This window comes from Notothenia coriiceps, unplaced genomic scaffold (genome assembly GCF_000735185.1).
Source record: "Notothenia coriiceps isolate Sejong01 unplaced genomic scaffold, NC01 NC01_scaffold00002204, whole genome shotgun sequence".
In the NCBI taxonomy this organism is placed as follows: domain Eukaryota; kingdom Metazoa; phylum Chordata; class Actinopteri; order Perciformes; family Nototheniidae; genus Notothenia; species Notothenia coriiceps.
In genome coordinates, this window is record NW_011334905.1 from 206,045 (window position 1) to 227,313 (window position 21,269).

The 21,269-nt window shown below is 40.3% G+C and overlaps 1 protein-coding gene across 1 annotated transcript in view; it reads right to left on the minus strand.

The window, feature by feature from the left end:
* LOC104966531 (slit homolog 3 protein-like) overlaps positions 1–21,269 on the minus strand; it is a 168,226-nt gene that overhangs the window by 132,242 nt on the left and 14,715 nt on the right. Inside the window, exons 2-4 of the mRNA XM_010795719.1 lie at positions 20,517–20,588; positions 15,112–15,183; positions 11,690–11,761 (exon numbers count right to left, since the gene is read on the minus strand). Coding sequence (XP_010794021.1) covers positions 11,690–11,761; positions 15,112–15,183; positions 20,517–20,588 — 216 coding nt within the window. The remainder of the gene's footprint in view (positions 1–11,689; positions 11,762–15,111; positions 15,184–20,516; positions 20,589–21,269) is intronic.

The following is a 21,269-nucleotide window of genomic DNA, read 5'->3' on the forward strand; positions in this document are numbered from 1 at the left end:
AAAAAGAAGAAGCGAGGAAGAAAGAGCAGAGGAGGCTTTGAGGATCTGTTTCATGGTTTCATATTTCTTTGTTTAAATATAAAATTCCTGCTAGAGTTGTTTAGTTCACACTAGCACAAACACAATAGCTAATAGCACGTCTCTCTTTCACAGAAACACACACACACAGTGACGTCTGCACACAGTTTCAGTCGTGAGAAGAATTTTTAACCCAAACAAGATAAACCCTCTTGTTTGAAACTCAATTTGAACAACATACACAAACTGTCATGGCTTTTTAGGATCTTTAATTATCTTTCTCAACCTAAAAATAACCGCAGCCTCATTTCCACTCAGTTATCTTTACATTTGAATTCCTAAAAAGGAGTTTTGTTTCACGCATTGATTTGGGCCTGCACTCATTCAGCCCTTCATAATGCAACATAAATGATGAGACCTGGATCCATTTGGAAGATTTGTAGATACAAGAAATCACACATTATTTCCGTAAACTGATTTAGGTATAGCCAAGTTTAAGTTTCAAAAATGTGCTTTTAAGTTGACCAGGTGGAGCCCCAAATGTTACATAATAACTAGAGAGATAGAGAGAGACACAGAGAGAAGTAACAACGATGAAACTGCACACGGCAAACTGTGTGCGTCTGTGTGTATTTATGTGTGAAGTATAAATATATCTCTACAGGTTTTAAAGTGGCTTTGTGGTGCTCTGTATTTAGAGGAGGCCTGGTTGAATCTCCTCTCACCCCATTCATGTGGCTGACTCTCTCCCTCTCTCTCTCCTTCTGCTGAGTCTTTCATTTCCTCCATCTTCATTCTCCTCTCCCTGTCCGTCTTACACAATATAAGCACCGTGAATCCAAATCTCTGTCATTTATTAGATTTTCTTTAAATATATGTTCAATGTCTTTATCACATGACTTCATGTTATTTACAGTCACGCTTCAAGATAATGACAATAAAGGTAGGATTGCATTCAGACAATGAAAGTATTTTGATGCTCTGCCTTTTGTTGGTTTCACAGTTTACTTATGTCTCTCTGTGTAGGAGTAAGTTGGCTTTTAAAGAGATTTACAGTCATATTTTTCACTCCAAACCATCATTACCACTTTACGCCTACTGAATTTATAGCTTTTAAGATCTCCCAAAATAAACTCTACTGTTTGTTGTTATCATTTTAAACACTGAACAGATAGGTGTCATTCAAAAGGAAGAACCAACACAAATTGCAAGGTGTTTCAACACCAGCCTCACTTCCTTGACTTCTCTGGATCTTTTCTGAAGAGATGAACACGGTTCTTGCAAAAGGGATTATTTGTTGTTTCAACTTTAGTGATTTTGTGCACTGTGCAACACACATCACCAGATAATGCTTTAGTAATCAGCATTATTTCAAACAACATCACTCTAAAAGGTTAAAGGTGCAATGTGTACCACACAAATCAATATGCTGGACATACTTTATTTTAAATGTCAATTTAATGTGATAGCTCTCTTACCATGAACATCAAGATGATTGGTGGCCTCTGGTATATCAGTTCTAAAATAAAGATCACATTTCCCATTAAACCCACTGCTTAGAGGGTCTTTGGCTGATCCATCAAAGATATTCTCTCAAAAGAATAGTAGTGTTGGAAATGATTTATTTAATATTCCTAACTCAATCTTGTATCTTCCACTGCCATCTAAAACTCTTTTTTTTGGAAGAGCAGCTGAACCCCCCTCTACTTTTGAACAATAAAGCAATCCCGGAGACTTCCAGCCAAATCAAGATGGGGTAGAAGCTGCCAATCTACCCGGTGGTGAGCTTTATAGTTTGCAGTGTTTATTCTTATGTTTCAGCCTCAATGTAGACATGATGTATTGATGTTAAAATGTTGCATTGTGTGGTTTATGTTAGTTATTGTTGCTGTTGACTCATACAATGGTACATGGATGATGTAAAAGCTTCCAGCTTTCAGAGTTAGTTACATCTCTATATTCAGCATATTACACCATAGTAACGTAATTACAAACAGACAATCCTTTACAGTCACACAGTTCACTGCATGACACTGCAGTTTAACAAGAATATTTTCCCATTTTTGTATGTGTTATTAGGTAAAGTCTGAGCATGTTATGTCTTAACATAAGACAAAGGGTATTACGGTTACATAAAGCCCTGAGAAAGAAGAGAGAGTTTGAGCAGCCCTCACATTTCCTGGTAGTTTGTTCCAGTAATGTGTTACATAATAACTGAATACTGCTTCTGCGTGTTTAGTTGTGACTAAACTTATTGTGTGAACAGTTAGCAGACCTGTACCAGACGACCTGGGAGGTCCAGGGGGTTAAACGTAGCAGCAGATCAGAAATGTGTTTTGGCCCAAAAGATTTCAGTGATTTATAGTATAAACCAAAAGATGTATCCAATCACTAAATTGACCAAAGCAGTTAGCGCTTGTAAGTGGCCGACGTCACCTGGTGATATTGTTATATATAAATCTCCGTCCTCCTCACAATCATGTTTTCTATTATAAGAGCTAGGGGGTGCAAGAACATATTAAACCAAAAGGCCCGAGAATAGTGCCTTGGGGAACTCCAATGTTTACCAATGGACAGAAAGTAATCTCTATTATCCATACAATTATGAAAACAGTTTGGCACTGTACCAAAAAGTCCTACCCAACTTTTTTAGTCTGCCTACTGTATAGTTAAGGGAACATATTGATGCCATTTGTATTGATATATTCATTCCCTAGAGGAGCTGCATACAAGGAAAGTACATTTCTTGGTTGATATATGTTTTTTGAAATGTGCAAAGTCAATGTGTTTGTATGACAGTGAGACAGATGAGGAACGAAGGACAGAGCGACATGTTTGTTTGTGTCTCTCCAAAGAGCATGGGTCGATGTGTATATCTGTAGTGTTTCTGTCACTGTGTGTGTGACAGTTAGATACAGAGAGTGTTTGTGGGTCATTCCATTTGTGTGGGAGTGTGTGACTCTGATTGCACCAGAGCAATAATAACAGTTTGAGCTCATTTGTAACAATCAGACATTACTTAAACAGCATAAATCACAAGTCTAACATCTGACACGCACACATTCACTTGAAGTCCCAAACAACAAAAGTATGACTCTCTAGACACCAACATATGTCTGCCTGTGTGTTTGTGTTAGTGTGACACTGGCCAGTTCCAACTATGTAGCTGGTAGCCATAATAAAGGTCAACAATGAATAAGGAGCCATTTCGACCTCCCACAAAGTCTCTTTAAAACACACACAGATGATTTACAACAGTTTAATAAACTTTAATTTCTGCAATCTTAAGAAAGTTGATATGAACGCTCACACACATGCCTATATGCTGCGTTTGACCAAAAGTGTTCTATTTTAACCCTATCACCAAATATTAATGTCAGTATTAGATAACTCTGCAAAACGTCAATGAATTTGCCTCACAAGTCTTTCTTTCTACCCACTAATTTAATGTGTAATATAGGCAGTCTGGAGATTCACTTTACAAAGTGCAACAAAAATAAAACTGAAACCTTTTCCTGAAAAAATATCCTGCCTTTTCTATTATAGTTTACACATTAATGTAATTATGGGGGGCATTACATTTGTTTTGTGGCTTGACTTTTGTCAGTGATGGAGTATAGTGTGTACACGACTCCATTGTACTGTAATTACTTAAAAACCACCACACAACACACACACACATACACACAGGGCACAGGACGTATGCCAGTTGCCAAGCTTTTTAGAAAAATCCCTTAAGAAAAATAAAGCATCTAAAATCAGAGCCAGATCATTACTCCGATCTGTAAGGAAGAAAACATGCTCAACAATCAACAAAAGCTTCTCTTAAAGCTCCTACTTACAGTGTGTACAACCCTGTTTTTCTCATCCAGCCTCCAATCATCACTCATTTCTTATTTAATGTTTTCCTTTCCCCCTCCTCCTGTCCTCACCTGTCACATAGGTTAACTGTCTCTCTTCTCCTCCTCCTCCCATTCCCTTCATGCCTCCACATCCAGCGCCTCCTTTAACTCACTTCTCTCCTCCATCCTTCACTTTCTCCTCCTCAAACCTTCCAGGGAGCCAAGTCTGTTTTTGATTAGCGTTCTCATGTAAACCTAAATTGTGATTAAACAAACACTGTGGAGTGCATTTGGCTCCATACCAAGTTTTCCTCTCTCTTAAATATATGTAGACACACACACATATACGCAAACTTACACACACAAAGCAAAGCCAGATACATGTATTTAAGTAGTCTTGTACAAACAAATGCACAACGTATACAAACATATAAGCAAATATGCCGACGCAAGCAGAGACACAAATTACTGAACTATGTATACACATTTAGCATAGGTATACATAGATGCTGCACATCCATATTCATATACCTTAATTGCACATGCAAGACATGAAACCTCACAATCATGCACATAAGCTAATGCAGGCACACAAATGGGAAGGTTGGCAAGTTTTAACTATGTGTGCAGCTCCGTGGCTACTTCCCCCAACCAACTCACCTTTATTTGGTAGATTAAATTACTTCCACATTTAGCCTCTGTGCTATTTCAGTGTAAGCACATAAAAATTCTTTGCCATGAAAAAGAAAAAAATCTACAGGCCCCCAGCCTCCCACTAACATTTCACAGGTTCTGGCCCTGCAGCGAGCTAGCTAGCTAGCCGCTAAAGAACTGTAGGCAGCTGAAAGGGAAAGGTGTTGATGCTGTGAACTTTAAGACAGCAGGGTTGATACATTCCTCCTGCGAAGAAACACTTTGGCTTGTTATATTCTCACCACCTCATTGAAAGACACACATAGGCCTACGCACACACTTACTGTAACTTTGACTTCTTAACTAGTCTCACGGCAAGAGGAACAAACTTAGCTTTTACATTCTTATTCATAAACGTTTCACAGTTTCAGTGTGGGAGACTGTATAAACAGAGGGATACTTAGAATAAGATATAATAGATAAACACAGTTCCAGTTATAACTCCCCTGTCTGAAATCTTTGTATTGCACACCTATACTTGTAAGAAGCCTAAGACGCATTTAAATCGCCATGAGATCGACTTTGTAATGGAGAAATGTCACTGGAATAATCCGGTTTGTTTAATCCCCCAATCATATCACATTGTAGGATTTCAATTTGTGATGATGTTGTAGAAGGGTTAGGGTTAACAACAACTCACATTTAATTAACTTTATATCACATTTTACAAATCTCTCAACTTATCTCGATATCATTAACCGTCTCTTTCGTTCCCTCACTGTGGCTCTCTCTCCCTCTTGGTTTTCAGTATCTGCAAGTGTGTATTTATCTAAATATGTCTTGGGACAAAATCGCACTGCTGTGTAGGCTGTGGGAACACACAGACACACACACACACACACACACACACACACACACACACACACACACACACACACACCCATACACAAACAGAGACACACCTACTAACACACAAAAGCAGCTAAAAGCAGCACTATTTGAGAAAAGCTCTGGTCAGGTTTCCTCTGAAAAAGTCTTACCTTCCCTGAATACCAGAAAATGTCAGCGTTGGCCCTGTGGTGCAGCTCTATCCCTGAGGCCTATGAGCTTCCTGGTGCAGTTTGAATCCATAACTTAGTGCCATTTAAACCTACTGGCATATTTTTGCAACAGTAATTCTTAGTATGACATTAGGATTGAAGGTAAGTAAGATTGATTCACTGAAAAACTAACACACAGTGTACTGCTGTGTATGGGTCCTGTGGTGCAGCTGCGTGTCAGGCCCTTCAAGCCTTGTGGTGCAGCTGCATACTATGGTTTGTACTCCTGAGTCATGTTTAATTATTAGGAAGTTCTGTCGTGAGTGTGTGGTTTAGTGTAAAGTCTACCATGCATCAACACACACACTGACACATGCACACACACGCACACACACACACACACGCAAACACACTAAATTCTGCATCCAGAGCTTAATGAAATCAGCGGGGAAGGTGGCGTGAGAGTCAGATAAATATATATGTGTGTGTGTGTGTGTGTGTGTGTGTGTGTGTGTGTGTGTGTGTGTGTGTGTGTGTGTGTGTGTGTGTGTGTGTGTGTGTGTGTGTGTGTGTGTGTGTGTGTGTGTGTGTGTGTGTGTGTGTGTGTGTGTGTGTGTGTGTGTGTGTGTGTGTGTGTGTGTGTGTTTGTGTGTGTGTTTGTGAGAGTGTGTGAGAGTTTTTTGTTTCCCGCCAGCCCCCTGTGGCGTGAAAAACAAACAAGGGCCAAAAGACTAGTGACGAAAAAACAATCTTACAATTCCTGTCAGCAATGCAAACAAAAGAGCTGTTTGTACTGTTAGTGTTTAACAGAAAGGGAGCACACATGAAAAAAGAGGAAAAAGGTAAAGAAAGTCAATGAGCAAACAAGCCTATGATGAAAAAGATGAGACGCACATGAGTTCAGGCAGTTGGCGTTCACCCCTCACCCTTCCAGACCAATCCCACCAATCGCCACTGAGGACTCGTCTATAGCAGCCAATCACTGGACGCACTGAGTACACCCACTTCCTGTAACACTAACCGTAACATTCCAGCAGGTAAACTATGGCAGTCGCCTCTAAATGGACAATTAGCCAAGATTAAAGGCAACCTCCTCGTCTTTCTCCATTAACTTAATTAGGAGGAAAAGACATCTCAAATGACCCCCCGCTCCCTTCAGCCCCCCTCAAGCCTCTCATTCCTCTCTCTGTCCAGCTTCTTTCTCCTGATTTAACTAGTAAAGTTATGTTTACAGTACATGGGGAGGGACCACACTTTCACATCTGGGAGCTCCACTGAAGCATTTAGAGGTTAAGTGCCTTGCTCAAGGGTAACCTAATGGTGAGCTGGTCTCGTTACATCCCCTCCTCAGTGCAGGGGTTTGGACTGGCAACCATCCAGGTTTTGATTTGTTGTTTATTAATAACACTCTTGGAGGCCATTTTACCTCATTTTGTTTAATCTAGATTCACTTCCCCACAGCTATCTCTTTTCTTTACCTGCCTATAGCTAGAATTTAACTTTTTAGGGATTTTTACCTAATGTTGTTGTCCAGGTTGGACCATAGTGAATGAAGATGTAGAGATTAAGCATCATTCTGAAGGACACTTTGATTGAATTAACGACTTCTCACGCATCCCTCAAGACAGGAGCTTTCCCTTCAATTAAGCAACAAAAAACAAACAAAAAGTCTGTATACAATTTTAAAACATTGCGTAAAAGTAGCACAAGTAGAAGACAACTGATTACTACATAAGTCATGTTAAGTTGCTGTCATTAGAATTAAAAGTGTGTTTAATTGTTTATGAATTCAACAGGAAGAATATGTTTTTGGTCTGTATAAAAGTCACACCGTCTTGCTTTAAACAGTAGATTCCAGCAGGTCGTTGAAGCACAAAGTGTAGTGAATGTCATATATCAGCATTTGTGTTTGAGATAACATCGCATCAAATATACAAAAGCCTTGCATCGTGACAGCCAGACAATGCTTTTACTTCAGTGTCCATAAATGTTGAAACATGGTCAAAGTTCTACTCCTATGTAAGATTGAGCATCTGAGGCCCTCCTAGTGGTGAAGGAGAAGGGGAAATATCTCTCGAGTCTGATGTTACCCTCATTTTTCTTCTTCATCGCACCCGTCTCCTCTCATGCAAACCAATCAAGTGTAACATGAGCTGCTTTAATGGGGGGGGAATGATTCTGGTTCATGAGTATCACTGGCAGTAAACCAGCGCTGGTTCAGATGCACAGTGGGGGCTCTGCACGCAACAGATACACACACACTTTCACAGGCATGCACACATAAAACATGCGCACACACGCAGCAACTACCAGAGCAGAAAGTGAAGATAACAGGATGAGGCTCAGTCTGGGTCAGTGTTATTAGACAGGAGACTAGCAGCCATAGAGTCACTTAGCAAAGTAAACCTCACCGATACGCTGTGATGTGCACTGGTGCAAAAAAGCCCTCAAACCAAATGGCTTACATTTTCCATCTGAGCCATCATGATTGTTGCTTTTCAAACCAGAAATTCATTGCTTTTCTAGTAAATATATTCAACTCGGAGCTTCATCTTGAGTGTGTGTCTGGGTGCATGTGCTGTGCGACCACAGTCTCTGCAAACTGCGGGGGGATACGACCACAGACTGCACACACTGAAACCCACAGACTCCAGTCCACAATCCATCTATCTCACCAACCCTATCTTTGTTTTCTCTCCCCCCTGCTGAGCACCTAGTAGGGTCACTAGGACTCCCCTGCCTCCATCCATCTATCCACCAGCATCCTTTCATAAATCCATCTTCCTCCTTTGCATGACCTCCCCAATACCTATTGTTCATTTGTCTTCGTCAAGCACTCTGCACGTACTGCTCAATTACAAAATGTTCCAATAAGACACAACGCCAACCTTGATTTTATCCTGGAATGATATGCTTCCTTCATCTCGCCAGGATACAAGACTTTGGTAAAAACTATTATCCCGCCTGATACCTCTTGCCTTCACCTTCCACCCTCCTCAAGCCTCCGACCCATGCCTTTTTTCCCCTTAATGCTAGTCCAGCTCCTTCCTTCTCCTCCCCTCTCCAAACCTCAGACCACAGGGTTTTAATAGGAGGGTTAAGAGGTAATTCCTATCACACTGCCATCATTTAATATCTAACCGAGGCTGACAGAGAGGAAGGTTACGAACCCAAACCAGAAAGCCACCAGCAAACCTCCCTGTCTCCTCCTGCTTACTCCCCTGCTGTTTTTCTCTCTTTTAGTCTCCCTCCCTCCAACTTTTGCTCTTTTCTCTTGTCATTCTAGCTCTGTTTCTCCTGCCCCTGTCTTTCTATCTTACACACTCTCTACTCTACATACCTGGCTTTCTACATTGCCGCCACTTTAAGAAAGAATCTATGTAGATATCTATCCAGAAATATGGACAAGAAAGACGAGAAAAGTGGAAAGAAGTAAATGCAGGAAGAAACTGCAGACACTGTAATTTAGATTTTGCTGATGTCAAAGTAGGGATATAAAGAACATGAGATTTATAATGTTAAGTTTGGATCACGTTCCTCCCTTTCCATTCTCGTACCGAGTTGTCGGAGAGCTCTATAGGGATCCATATTCGACCGGCGATAAATAAGAGCTATCGAGACCAATAACGGGTTTTATAGAAGAGTAATACAGGCGGTAGTGGAAATAAGACTCACTCATGAATAGAGAGGGTTGCAAGAAATAAGTCAACAGAGTGAGAGTGTGCATGATGGAGTGTGTGATGGAGTAAGTCAGTTTGCATGTGTTTGCATCCGTCACTGTGTTTCCCTGATTTTCACATGGGGGGGGGTCAAGACTGTGTGTGATCCTGGAAGCCACAGTGGACGTAAATGACAATTTGCTTGCAGCCATAACAGTCTACTTTGCTGTCTTCAGCAATACATCACGCATCACCATACATATATAAAACACATGATCTGCTTAAATGGAGGTTTCACAGTGTACACCCCACTGAGAAGATTTCATCCCTCTGTGGTTTTTCTGCCAACACACGAGAAAGCACTGGAGAAAACACAATTTATTGTCATCATCGTGAACCACGATTATTATTATTACTGTAATTGTTCCTTCACTCTGTTTCAAAAACAGTGATGTTATTGAAAGACATTCTTTAAAAATGTTCCATTAAGTTGTGCTCAGTAGATTGCAAGCCTAAAGGGCATGTCATCACTGTCCAATGAAAACATTGTGTTACAACACATCTACTTTTTATGTTATAAGAAAAACCTTTTATGTTTGATGTTTTTTTTCTGGCTCACAAATTGGAGAATTTTCTAACCCACAAAACAGCACTTCATCCATGAGTTGAGAAAATATGGTGGTACACAGTTTTCTTTGGACAGCTCTGATCTATATTTTATTGAAGAAGAAATAAATGTTAATGTTAAAGAAAGTATACTGCGGACAGAAAAGGCAATGTCCTGTAGATGTCAGGGTTTATTTGAAATACACTGTCTAACTGTGGGTCTGAAAGATGGCTGAGAAAGAGTATAAGTTCTTCTTCAAACAGGACGGTATCAAGAATAGATTTTAATGGAGTCAAAGGTTAATATAAAAAAATTGAAATATTGTTCAGAAACTCCTCCAACACTCATAATTTATCACCAATCCTTGTCATCTGAATGGCCTTAACAATCCTGCTCCACCAATAAATCACTTAATCTGCTACTTCCAGGCAAAGCTTTAAAACGTGTATCGTGTATTAAGTCATGTCTTGGCAAAAATGTGAGTCCTGGGTGCTTTAAAACATTTCTTCGAACATGTTGATATATTCAAACACATAATGAACTGCAATGACTCTGGCTCTCTGCTGCATCAAATTTATTTTACACTGTTGTGAGGATAAGCTGGCTCATTGCGAGGAAGCAAACCCCTTCTTTTAGGCTACAGGTATTGAGTGTGTGATACTCAAAAGCTCATCAGTTGATTGTTCCTGTAGTCTTTGTTTGCAATTCCTTGTTTGATCTCCTAAATCAGCTTAAACTTCAATAATGCCAAAAAAGACCATTCACAGAAGAATATACTTTCACAACATAGAAAGGTCACAGTGGCTTCCAAGGCGTTCTGCCTCATGGAAACATTATAAAAGAAAGTGAGGGAAGTGAGAGGTTTAATGTCCCAGTGCTGGTATTCCATATCCTCACAACACACACACACACACACACACACACACACACACACACACACACACACACACACACACACACACACACACACACACACACACACACACACACACACACACACACACACACAGTATATCAAGGTGGATTACAGGCACAGATTTACACATATATATTAAATAAGCTCAAGAACGCATACAAAAAATGAGTGCCCACAAGAAAAGAAAAAAAGCATGCACTTGAGGCACGTGCACACACACACACACACACACACACACACACACACACACACACACACACACACACACACACACACACACTTACACCGAGTGTCTACCTCTAACTTTACTTGAAGGCAGTCCAATATAAACAGCCATAAAGTTTAGAAGGTGTTTCAACCTTCAACCTAAGCTGACAGAGACTCTCTGTGGATAAGAGAAATAGAAAACCTGAGTGGAAAGAAAGAGTGCAGACAGAGAGAGCACAGGGGAAGGAAAGGAAATGGGGTGGGTGAACCGATGGGACTGAATCCGAGAGAGAGAGAGAGAGAGAGAGAGAGAGAGAGAGAGTATGTCTGGGAATGTGGGATGAAAACGAGAGAGAAGGAGTGTAAGTGGGAGGCTCTCTGCATCAGTATGACCTGCTCTTACACTCCGAATGATCTGGGAAAACTCCATATTCCCCGAATAAAAATTCCTCCCAGGTCCAAGCAAAACATTCGCTCCAGGCCCACTTTCACCTCTTTAAATTGTGCGCACACACACATACACACACACACTCCTTTTCACCTCTCCACAGGGGCACAGAGCGGCACTGTGTCACCTGGAGAGGGACTTGAACCCTCCACCCGGATCAAAGTTCTGACATTGCACTGTGGCCTTGTTTTCAAATGGATCATGTAACACATCAAACAAAGACAGAAAAGGGCTGGGAGAGAGTGACAGGGGGAGAGAGCCAGAGAAAAAGGTGGGAGATTGGGATGGAGAGATGGAAAAACGAGAAAGGTGTACTCACAGTCGTCCGAGTTTGGGGTTGGACTGGAAGAGAAGCTCTGGGAGGAACAGGAGTTTGTTTCTGTTGATGCGACTAGAGGGAAAAATAAAGGAAATATAGTTCAATTAAAATGGTTTCACTTTATAAATCTCAAATACAAACCTCAAAAGGATAAACAACCCATAAATCACTCAGACTCATGCTTTGTGTTGACTGAACTATCACTAACCAGGCAACTGGATCACCTTGAAGGTCAGCGGGTTCATGGTTCAGAGGTCAAACTCATGGGAATGTCTGCCTAGTTTCCTGTGATCGTGACCTACAGGCTATCACGCTGTGTTTAGCCTGTGTGTCAGTTACAGGTTATCGTGCTGTAAGCTCTCCAAAGAGACTTGCAAAGCTGATATGTGAAAAAGTGATACAAAATGTGGGATGTTGGCAGATGTTCATCAAGCATGGATTAAAGACAATTTCAATGCTTAAATTGGGGGCTAGGCCAATCAAGAGGAAGGTTATAGAAGGTCAATGGTGTACATCAGCTAGTTTTGTGCAGCCTCAAGACATACAAGAATACCAGAAAAAAAGCATGAGTTGTTATCCCTCTGCACTTATTTATTCAACAAAAAATAAAAGCCACATAGCCTGGCTTTCATTAGTGTGCAGATCAGTAACTATATTATCACAAAAACAAGTTCAAGACAACTCTTATTTGAGAACATCTGAATGCAGTGTTCTGCAATTTAATAGTCTCTGTTCAGCATCACTAACTCTGTGGTTTCTTCATCTTGGTCAAATTTCAAACGTTTAATATAACTTTTGGGGGCATTTCTCCTATAAAATGGGACTGTATCCAAACTAATATGAAATGAAAACATCCTATTGCTTCCTAAATTTAAATTGAAAATACCATTCCTCGATTGATCGCGTTGAACTGAGCATGAAATGAACACATGGCAATTATTTGCAGGGGAATGAGAGGAAGATGGAGAGAGTGACAGAACGGTGTTGACCAACAGGAAGACATGTGTGTCCGGGTAATGTGAGAGATAGAGTGTTTAAGGTTGAATGATGTGTCTGCTGGTGTGTGTGTGGGTGCAGACGAGGGTGGGGTTGGCTGGAGAAGAGATAGATGAGGACAGCGAGAGGACAGGGAGTGAAAGTGTTATCAAGCTACTAAAGCTTTTGGCTGAGAAACGAGGCGTGAATGGGAAAAGGAGGGTGGGGGGGGGTCACGGGGTCATAAAGTAGAATCTGTGCTGGAGAAGACACAGACACCAACCTTTTCAACCCTGTGATAACGATAATGAGTCCCTGACTTTCACTTCTGTGTGCACCAACGGAAAGAGAGCCGCAGTCCAAAAAACAGATATCCACCATTTGAAATAATTGACCCTTGCTCCTAGGAAATAACGGAGTGTACGAAAGCGATCGGCTTCTGTTACATTTATGAGTCATTTTAAGATGTTTTATAAAATAGTTATGGTTTCTAATAGAAGACTCCTTTGTGAGTTTTCAAATAAAAATGACGAGTTTCTTCTGCTTGGAACATTTGAAATAGTCCAGACCACAAGTCAATAAGCACTATATTTGTTAAATTTGGAAAATCAGACGTATTAGTCAGAATCACCGTAAAGTTGAGCAGAAATGGTTTGGAGGCTTAAGACAGCTCATCTCAATAGACCTATAAGACCTCAAAATTCAACCGTATTATACATGTCTGTAAGGAAGAAAAAGTGAGAACTCAAATCTTTAAAATATCCCCTTATTTTTACAAAATGTTCATCATTAAAAATCTAACATAAGACAAAAAAATGTGCTCTGTCGAAGTCTTCTTATGTCTCTTTAAATGACCACATGTGATGAAAATGATCATATCGATTACTTTATATTTCATGTGTTGACACCCATGCATGTCTAAACCAAAGGAGATGACCAACTAAGATCCATGTTTTTCACATTGTGACGCCATAAATCTCACAGACTCAGCACTGCCACCTCTCACCTCTGAACTCTAACCCTGACAGCCCCAACATCAGAGACCCTGTCAACTAAGCATTTTTAAAAAAGCATTTTAAGTGAAAAATATAAATCACAGCAGAGCTATTCTCTTTAATGTCTTCCACCAATGAAAAAGACTAAAGGTGAATAAATGACTTAACACACCACGTGATGCGTTTAATATGTATTCAGTTGTTAATATATGGAAACTACACAATGTCTTAGATAAATGAAACATAATGTCATGTGTGAGTTTGGACTAACAGCTATGTTGCCTCCTCACCTCTTCTCTCCAATGACCCCTCACCTCTGACCCTTCCTGACACACCGCATTAAAGAGCCTTTTAACATTAAAGCCGCCCATCACCTCTCACTTTTAGTATCAGATGTGTGAACTCCATTTAGAGACAAGATACACATGTTGCTGCCAATCCACGTTTGCTATCACCTGTACTCAATTAAGTGTTTGTGTCCCTCCGTATGTCTTGGTCACATGGACGTGAACACATCTCCCTCTGTGCCTTTCTTTTAAAAAATCGGAATTATCTTCTTAATAGCAGATAAAATATTGAAATCTGTATATTCCCAGGTGGTCAAAGCTAATCACCTTTTGCAGTTTTGGGGAGAGTAGCAAATGAAATAGCATAAGAAACAGACATTATCATATCAGTGAGGAAAGTCGCAGCTCCTGTCTAAAACCAGCAATGTGAATTCAACACTGTTAAGACAGCCAAGTCCTAAGTTTAGAAATGCTGTCCTCATCAGTTAAAGACCACCAATATCGCAGCTCCAATGTATGGAACATCATCTAAAAGGCAGCTTTAAGAAAAGCTTTAAAAATAATGTAGATTTGTTTAGGGGGATAGTGTCTAACAATATGGAGTGTTAATCTCAAATTGTATTGATGGCCACAGCCTCATATCCGCTCTGTAAGCAGAAAGAGAGAAGCACATCCTCCTGCAAAGCTTTCTGTCTGTCATCCCTCCAGCACAGAGTCATAAACATGCAGGTGTGTGTGTGTGGGAAGTGTTGTGTTGCGCACTGACACCTTGATTCTGTTGACTAGAGCCTTTGTGTGAGCTGAGGACACACACACATTGTCCAAGCCAATATCACTGAGAGATTCCAAGGTTGTGTGTGAAGTGAATGCATTTGGGTATCTTCCAGGTTCACTCTTTGTGTCACTGTGTGTGTGTGTGCGTGCGCGCGTGCGTGCATGCGTGTGTGTGTGTGTGTGTGTGTGTGTGTGTGTGTGTGTGTGTGTGTGTGTGTGAGCATGTGTGCTTTACAGAGCGGTCACCAGCAAGTGAAATGTGTGTGTATGTTTGGTGACACACACACACACACACACACACACACACACACACACACACACACACACACACACACACACACACACACACACACACACACACAAACAACAGGCAGTAAGCTGGTGTACTTACAGTCTTTCGAGCAGTCTGAGGTCTTGGAAGGCTCCTCTTTCCACGACACTGATTTGGTTGTCCTCCAGATGCCTAGAGAAATAGACATGAAGACACGTAAGACAAAAGAAAAAACAAATCTGACATTTCTTATCAAATTCAAACAAATCCATTTACAATGAGACTCGGTAAAGGATGACAGTCCAGAGAAGAGCGTTAACAGTGTGTCAAAAAACTTATAATAGCCGCAGGAGGTATTCCTTAAAAAAATATTGAGTGTATATTTCTCTGCAAGACAATGATAAAGATGGGAACACCTATCCCCATCCAGCTCTCCAGGCTGACCTGGAGGTTCAAACCAAAGGAAGAAACACCAGATAAATCTCATTTTCTGGAGTGTGCAAACATCAGCTGCTTGCCAGAGGGAGATAGAGAGATTTCAAACATTGAGAAAGACATTTGGCCTTTTAAAAATATGGTTGTATAAACAAGAAATCAGTGCAGTGAACAAATGAATCTGGCATCAAGCAACAGTTTGAAAAGTTTAAGACATGAAGCATCTCACTAATGTCACAATGCAGTGAGCCAAAACAAACAATTATCAACCCATCCCTCTTCCACCCCTCGGTGAATATCTTCTCCATTTCTGGTCCGCTGCTCCCACTGTAAAGCATATTGCTCTTTTTCTCTCCTGCTCTCTGTGTGTTGTCATGATCTAAGGTTTTCCAGATGGGACAGTGTAAAGGAGACAGAACATCTCCGCAGATATGCATGTTTATATTATTTTCTGTCTGAGGATGTTAAGAGTGACATCTCCTAAGAGAGAGGAGGGGACGGGGGGTGATCGAGGGAATAAGTGGATGATATGAGAAGCAGAGGGAAGTAAAGGGATAGAAGAGAAAGGAGGAGGTGGAGAGAGAGGAGACAGATACTTAGGGACCAGGAAAGAACAGATGGATTGAGTGAGTGAGAGAGATTTAAAAAAAAGACCAAGGATTGAAGAAGCTGTATCAAAAGACATGATGTCTGGCCTGTCGTGTGGACTTTGAAATGTTTTGGCATGACCATCCTTAAAATATTCCTTTAGAGAAAATGTTTAGACATGTATCTGTATTGCAGCCATTAATTTGTGGTCTGTCATATTGGCGCCTTTTTAGAAACACAAACACACACAGACAAGCTGTTGGACTGAAGCATGCACTTGGCTGGAAGATAACAGACTCTCAACAATGACATGCATACTTCAAAATAACTTTGATATGCACATATGTATAGCAGCATGCATACTAGTAAATATCTGCACTTTTTCAATCTCCCAGTTTAGAGTTTGCATATTTCTCTCATCAGTTTGTTTAAAAATGAATTCAAACCAATCTTATATTATAAAAAAATGACCATGTATTGGTGGATAATTGGTAAAAAAGAACCGAAAAAAACAAACATTTAAACAAGTGTATTCACAGACACACAGATGCAAACTATGCTAAAGCAAAGTAGTGGAAGTTAGAAGGATAATTCTTAACTCTAAGATAACTAAGGCAAACTGAAAATTACAGGTGCAAATACATATAGTAAATAAGATATATACCCATACACACCCACCACTAATAAGCAATTTCAGATATGTGTGTAAACATTTAAAGAGTAAACATAGGTAGAGACTCACACACACATATACACACATGTAAACACAGAGTCCTGACTGCAGTCAATCACTCATAAGTTAAACTCCAGGCAGCTTAAACCCGGCTTGCTTATTCTAGTCTAGCTGCATATCTCTATCCTGATAGAAAGGCATATCTCGTGAACTCCGGAGAAAGCTAAATCAAGACATAACTTTGAGTAACTATCTGAGTTTATTTGTCCAAATGAGTGATCAACCGCATGCTGATTTATTGAATAAAGTTTAGAAAGCCGGGGGATCTAAAGCCAAACACATGGTGCGGCGAGTCGATGCTGGCATATTGTTCAGATGAGGTATCGTTTTTGAATTGGTCTGTATCAGAGATGAGTCATCAACAGGCCGATGGATGAAGAAAACATGTATTGATTTCATATGTGTGGGACCGGGTGTTTCTAATCACATTTTATTCAGTTTTAGCAATCATTACACAAAGCAGAGTGATGTCACGCTTCCTGAAGGTAAACTCAGAGCAACTAACGGGTGTAGCCACATTAGCTCTCCCCGGCCGAATGTTCAATATCAAGTACAAGTTTTCACCTCAAGAAATTTGTTTAAAATTACTCAATTTCGCCACAGTCTGGAAAACATCTCATGATTTATGGCTGCCAAAGATATTACGCTAAGTGTTGCGCATGCAGTACGAATGCCGAGACAACTGGTGTTTCTGATTATCGCACGACAGTCTGACCCCTCGGATTCAAGAATATTCAAACTGCTGGATTAGATTATCTGCTTTTAAATACATTATACAATATATCGTTGAATTTTAATCAGATAAAGGTAGGGAACTTGATCAGGGTGTTTCAATCAGTAATTGTTGTACTAGATCACTTAGCACCTTAAAAAACACACCTGATATCCGGTAGTTTGGGTGAGGTATAATAGAAGTCATCATTTATGTGATATGGTTGAAGAATTGAACATACTGCCAGGATGTAAGCACAGGCATCGATGAATATGATTTTTTCGCAGTACTGTGCCCTGGGAAGAATGTTGCCTTTAAGTACATGCAAACTTATTTTCTCATGGGATGTATTTAGTGATCCCTGAACTAGGCATGGTGTGTGTGTGTGGTGTGTGTGTGTGTGTGTGTGTGTGTGTGTGTGTGTGTGTGTGTGTGTGTGTGTGTGTGTGTGTGTGTGTGTGTGTGTGTGTGTGTGTGTGTGACTTTCTTCCATTTCCCAAGCCTTCTCCTCCCCATTTCTTTAAGAGATTTAGAGTGGGGAAATGTCACAGCAGTTTATCACCAACCACATGAAACAAGCTGCTGGCACACCACACGCAAACACACACTCTCTCTCTCTCACATGCACACAAACACACAGACTCACACACACACACACACACACACACACACACACACACACACACACACACACACACACAAACACAAACACACACGCCTATTTGCCTTGGTCCCTCTCACCCTGTCTTAAGTGCACAGGATAAACACATAAATAAAAGGTCTCTGTCTTTTTCTATATTGCTCTAACACACACAGATAAAACCTGAAGCGAAGTACATTTTCCAAAAACTCCATCTTGATCCTTACTTGTTTGGTTATATTTAAACAAATGAACACACACACATGCAGAAACGTATTTTGTCTTCTCTGCGCAGTTTGTGCTGGGAGTTTATTTTTATCTACCGGTCTGGTTAAAACGGAGTGAGGAGGGAAGCTGTATGCAGCCAACGGTGATTATAGTTATTATAGGCCTAACACACACACACACACACACACACACACACACACACACACACACACACACACACACACACATGTAAGCCACTTGAAGCAGAAGAGCAAGAGAGCCCTTAACGTCAATTAGGACAGCTGAGAGCAGACGAGGAGTCACACTCTGCTGACTGCGGCCGTTTAGATATGACGAGCTAGACAAGCACGGGTAACATCAGCAATGACCTTAGCATGTTATTGGATTTTTTCCCCCCATAGGATCAAAGAAGACGATCCAAAGCGGACGATTCATACTTTATGATTAAAAAATGTCTTTGTGAACTGTGTTTAATGTTTACTCAGTAAATGTACTTAAGAAGTAATTGAAACAGACCAGCGGACAGTCCGGCTCAGTCCCTCTTTTGAGGCCCCAAAAATAAAACAATTTCTGAACAGATAGTATATCAAAGTGGTGGGATTCACCAGTTATGACACATCTTGTTAGTTCAGGCTGGACATGCATCTTGCTTCAAGAGGGGCTCTCTTTTTGGCTATATACAGAAGAAACAATAACTGTACAGTGAACTAGACACCTTTCAATGTATAGTACACACAGTAGGGAGTTGTGTGTGGTTATCTTGTTTAAGACATTCTTAAAAGAATCTCAAACGTGTGTTTCCTATTTTACATTTCTAAAGGCATTTATCTGGATTTCCTAGTATTGCAAAATCTAACAGCATTGTTTAACTATTGCTCATAGACATTGAATACAGCAAATTCTGACTTACATTATCTTTTACTGTTTCTAATGAAGAATGGCTCACAGTTTCTTGCTGAAAACTCTCCAGAAATGTTGTCATTTTGTCAGCAGTTTAATCACTGCACACCATAATATGTGCACCAGTTTGACATCTTGTTTCTTGTTGAACAAATGGGAGTCTTGCTGCTTGTTCCTGGCATGTCAGCTCAAGATTACTCTATTATTTAACCTTGTAAAGATTCAGTAATTACGGAATTCAAGCCCTTGGATTAGACAATTGCATTCTCTCCTGCTCTGAAATCCCTCATTAGGTTGGGAAACTTTATTTTATAGAGACGTGTTTCCCCTATAGCCATATACAGGCCTATTAGGTAAATATAACATTTGCCTAATTGTTCCAGCATGGCAGTATTTTGTTAATGGGATTCCTTGTAAAGACACAAATACAGAGTCACAATGAGGGGAAAAGAAAGAGGTCTTAATGGAGCTGCTGGTTCCTGGTGGATTCAACATGAAGGCCTCATACCTGAATGATTAAACAGATCATTTAATAGGCTCCCATAGGAATGTTTTCTGATCTGCCAAGTGTGTGGTTGACATATGATTATGTTAACACAATTAAAGCTATTAGGCTGAGGCAGGGGAAAGATCACTACATTGTTAGGCTGTAGGAAATAGGATGAAAAGTGGCCAAACATCCACGTGGACCTAGATTTTTGAATGGCAATATGACGATGTTACACTATGATATAAAAGAGTTAATATTGCTTGAGGTTATGTATTTCCTTAAGACAAATATATCTGTTTAAGCTTTTAGAAGCTATCACATATTCATACAGGGCATGTTCCTTAAGTTCAGTTATTTTATCAGTGATCAAAGATTACAAACATCTTTTAATCATGCAATAGCCGACATGCAATTGTTTTGTGAGGTACTTCCTGTCTGCTCCTTCCTGAGCTACACAGATACAAGTTACTGGGTCTAATGCAAGAACACACCATACAAAGAGATGTTTGATCAAATGGCACGTCTGATTAACTTCAGAAAATGTGTCATATTCCCAATGTTTCTTGTTAAAAAACTTGCATGGCTAACGATACGAATAAGACGTTGTTTGAATGAGACACATTATCCTTGGACAGAAACCAAGTAAGAAATAAACATGACAGGAGAAAAGACTTTTAGAGACTAAAATATTCCATGTAATTCAAAAGCATAGCTTAACAAACCCTGAGTCAACCTTGGCAGCTTTGACTGGTTCATCACCACAAAATGTTGACATAAACAGAGAAAGAAAGAAACTTACAGAATCCTGAGGTTCTTGAGGCCGGAGAAGTCCACTTTAGTGACTCTGGTGATGTTGTTTCTGTTCAAATCCCTACAGAGAGAAACAAAAGGTTAGAAATCTGATTGGTCCAGTTGCTAATACAATTTAGTTTACAGTAATTAACAGTATTAACTTTATATCACACTGTGTATCTTGAAAGGACGTTGATTTATTATAGGAAAAAAGAGAAAAAGAAATGAACACCAATGAGGATTTGCGTTGTGTGTCTCTGTGTGTGTTCTCGCTTATTGAAATTATTGAATTTGGCTGTAGGACGGAGCGTGAGAATGCCCGGCAGCTTATTAGCCCACACACAAACAGAGACACACACACAAACATACAAACACAAACAAGCATAAACCAAAACACACAAACACTCCTACCGTTCAGGCACTGGGAAAATGATGCACACACACTCGCACATCTACGCAGACACACCCTCACCCACACACACCCACACACACAGCGCTCCTGCTACTCTGACTTATGAGACATTTTCCAGCAAAAAAAAAAAAAGGACGAAATTATTTTCTCTTTCCATCATCAGAGTTTAAAAGCTTATCGTGTTTCCTGGATGTCATTCAATCTGTTTTAACTACGGGTGCACAATGTATACACACTGCAATATGAACTGACTGCGTGTGTGTGTGTGTGTGTGTGTGTGTGTGTGTGTGTGTGTGTGTGTGTGTGTGTGTGTGTGTGTGTGTGTGTGTGTGTGTGTGTATAGACTGG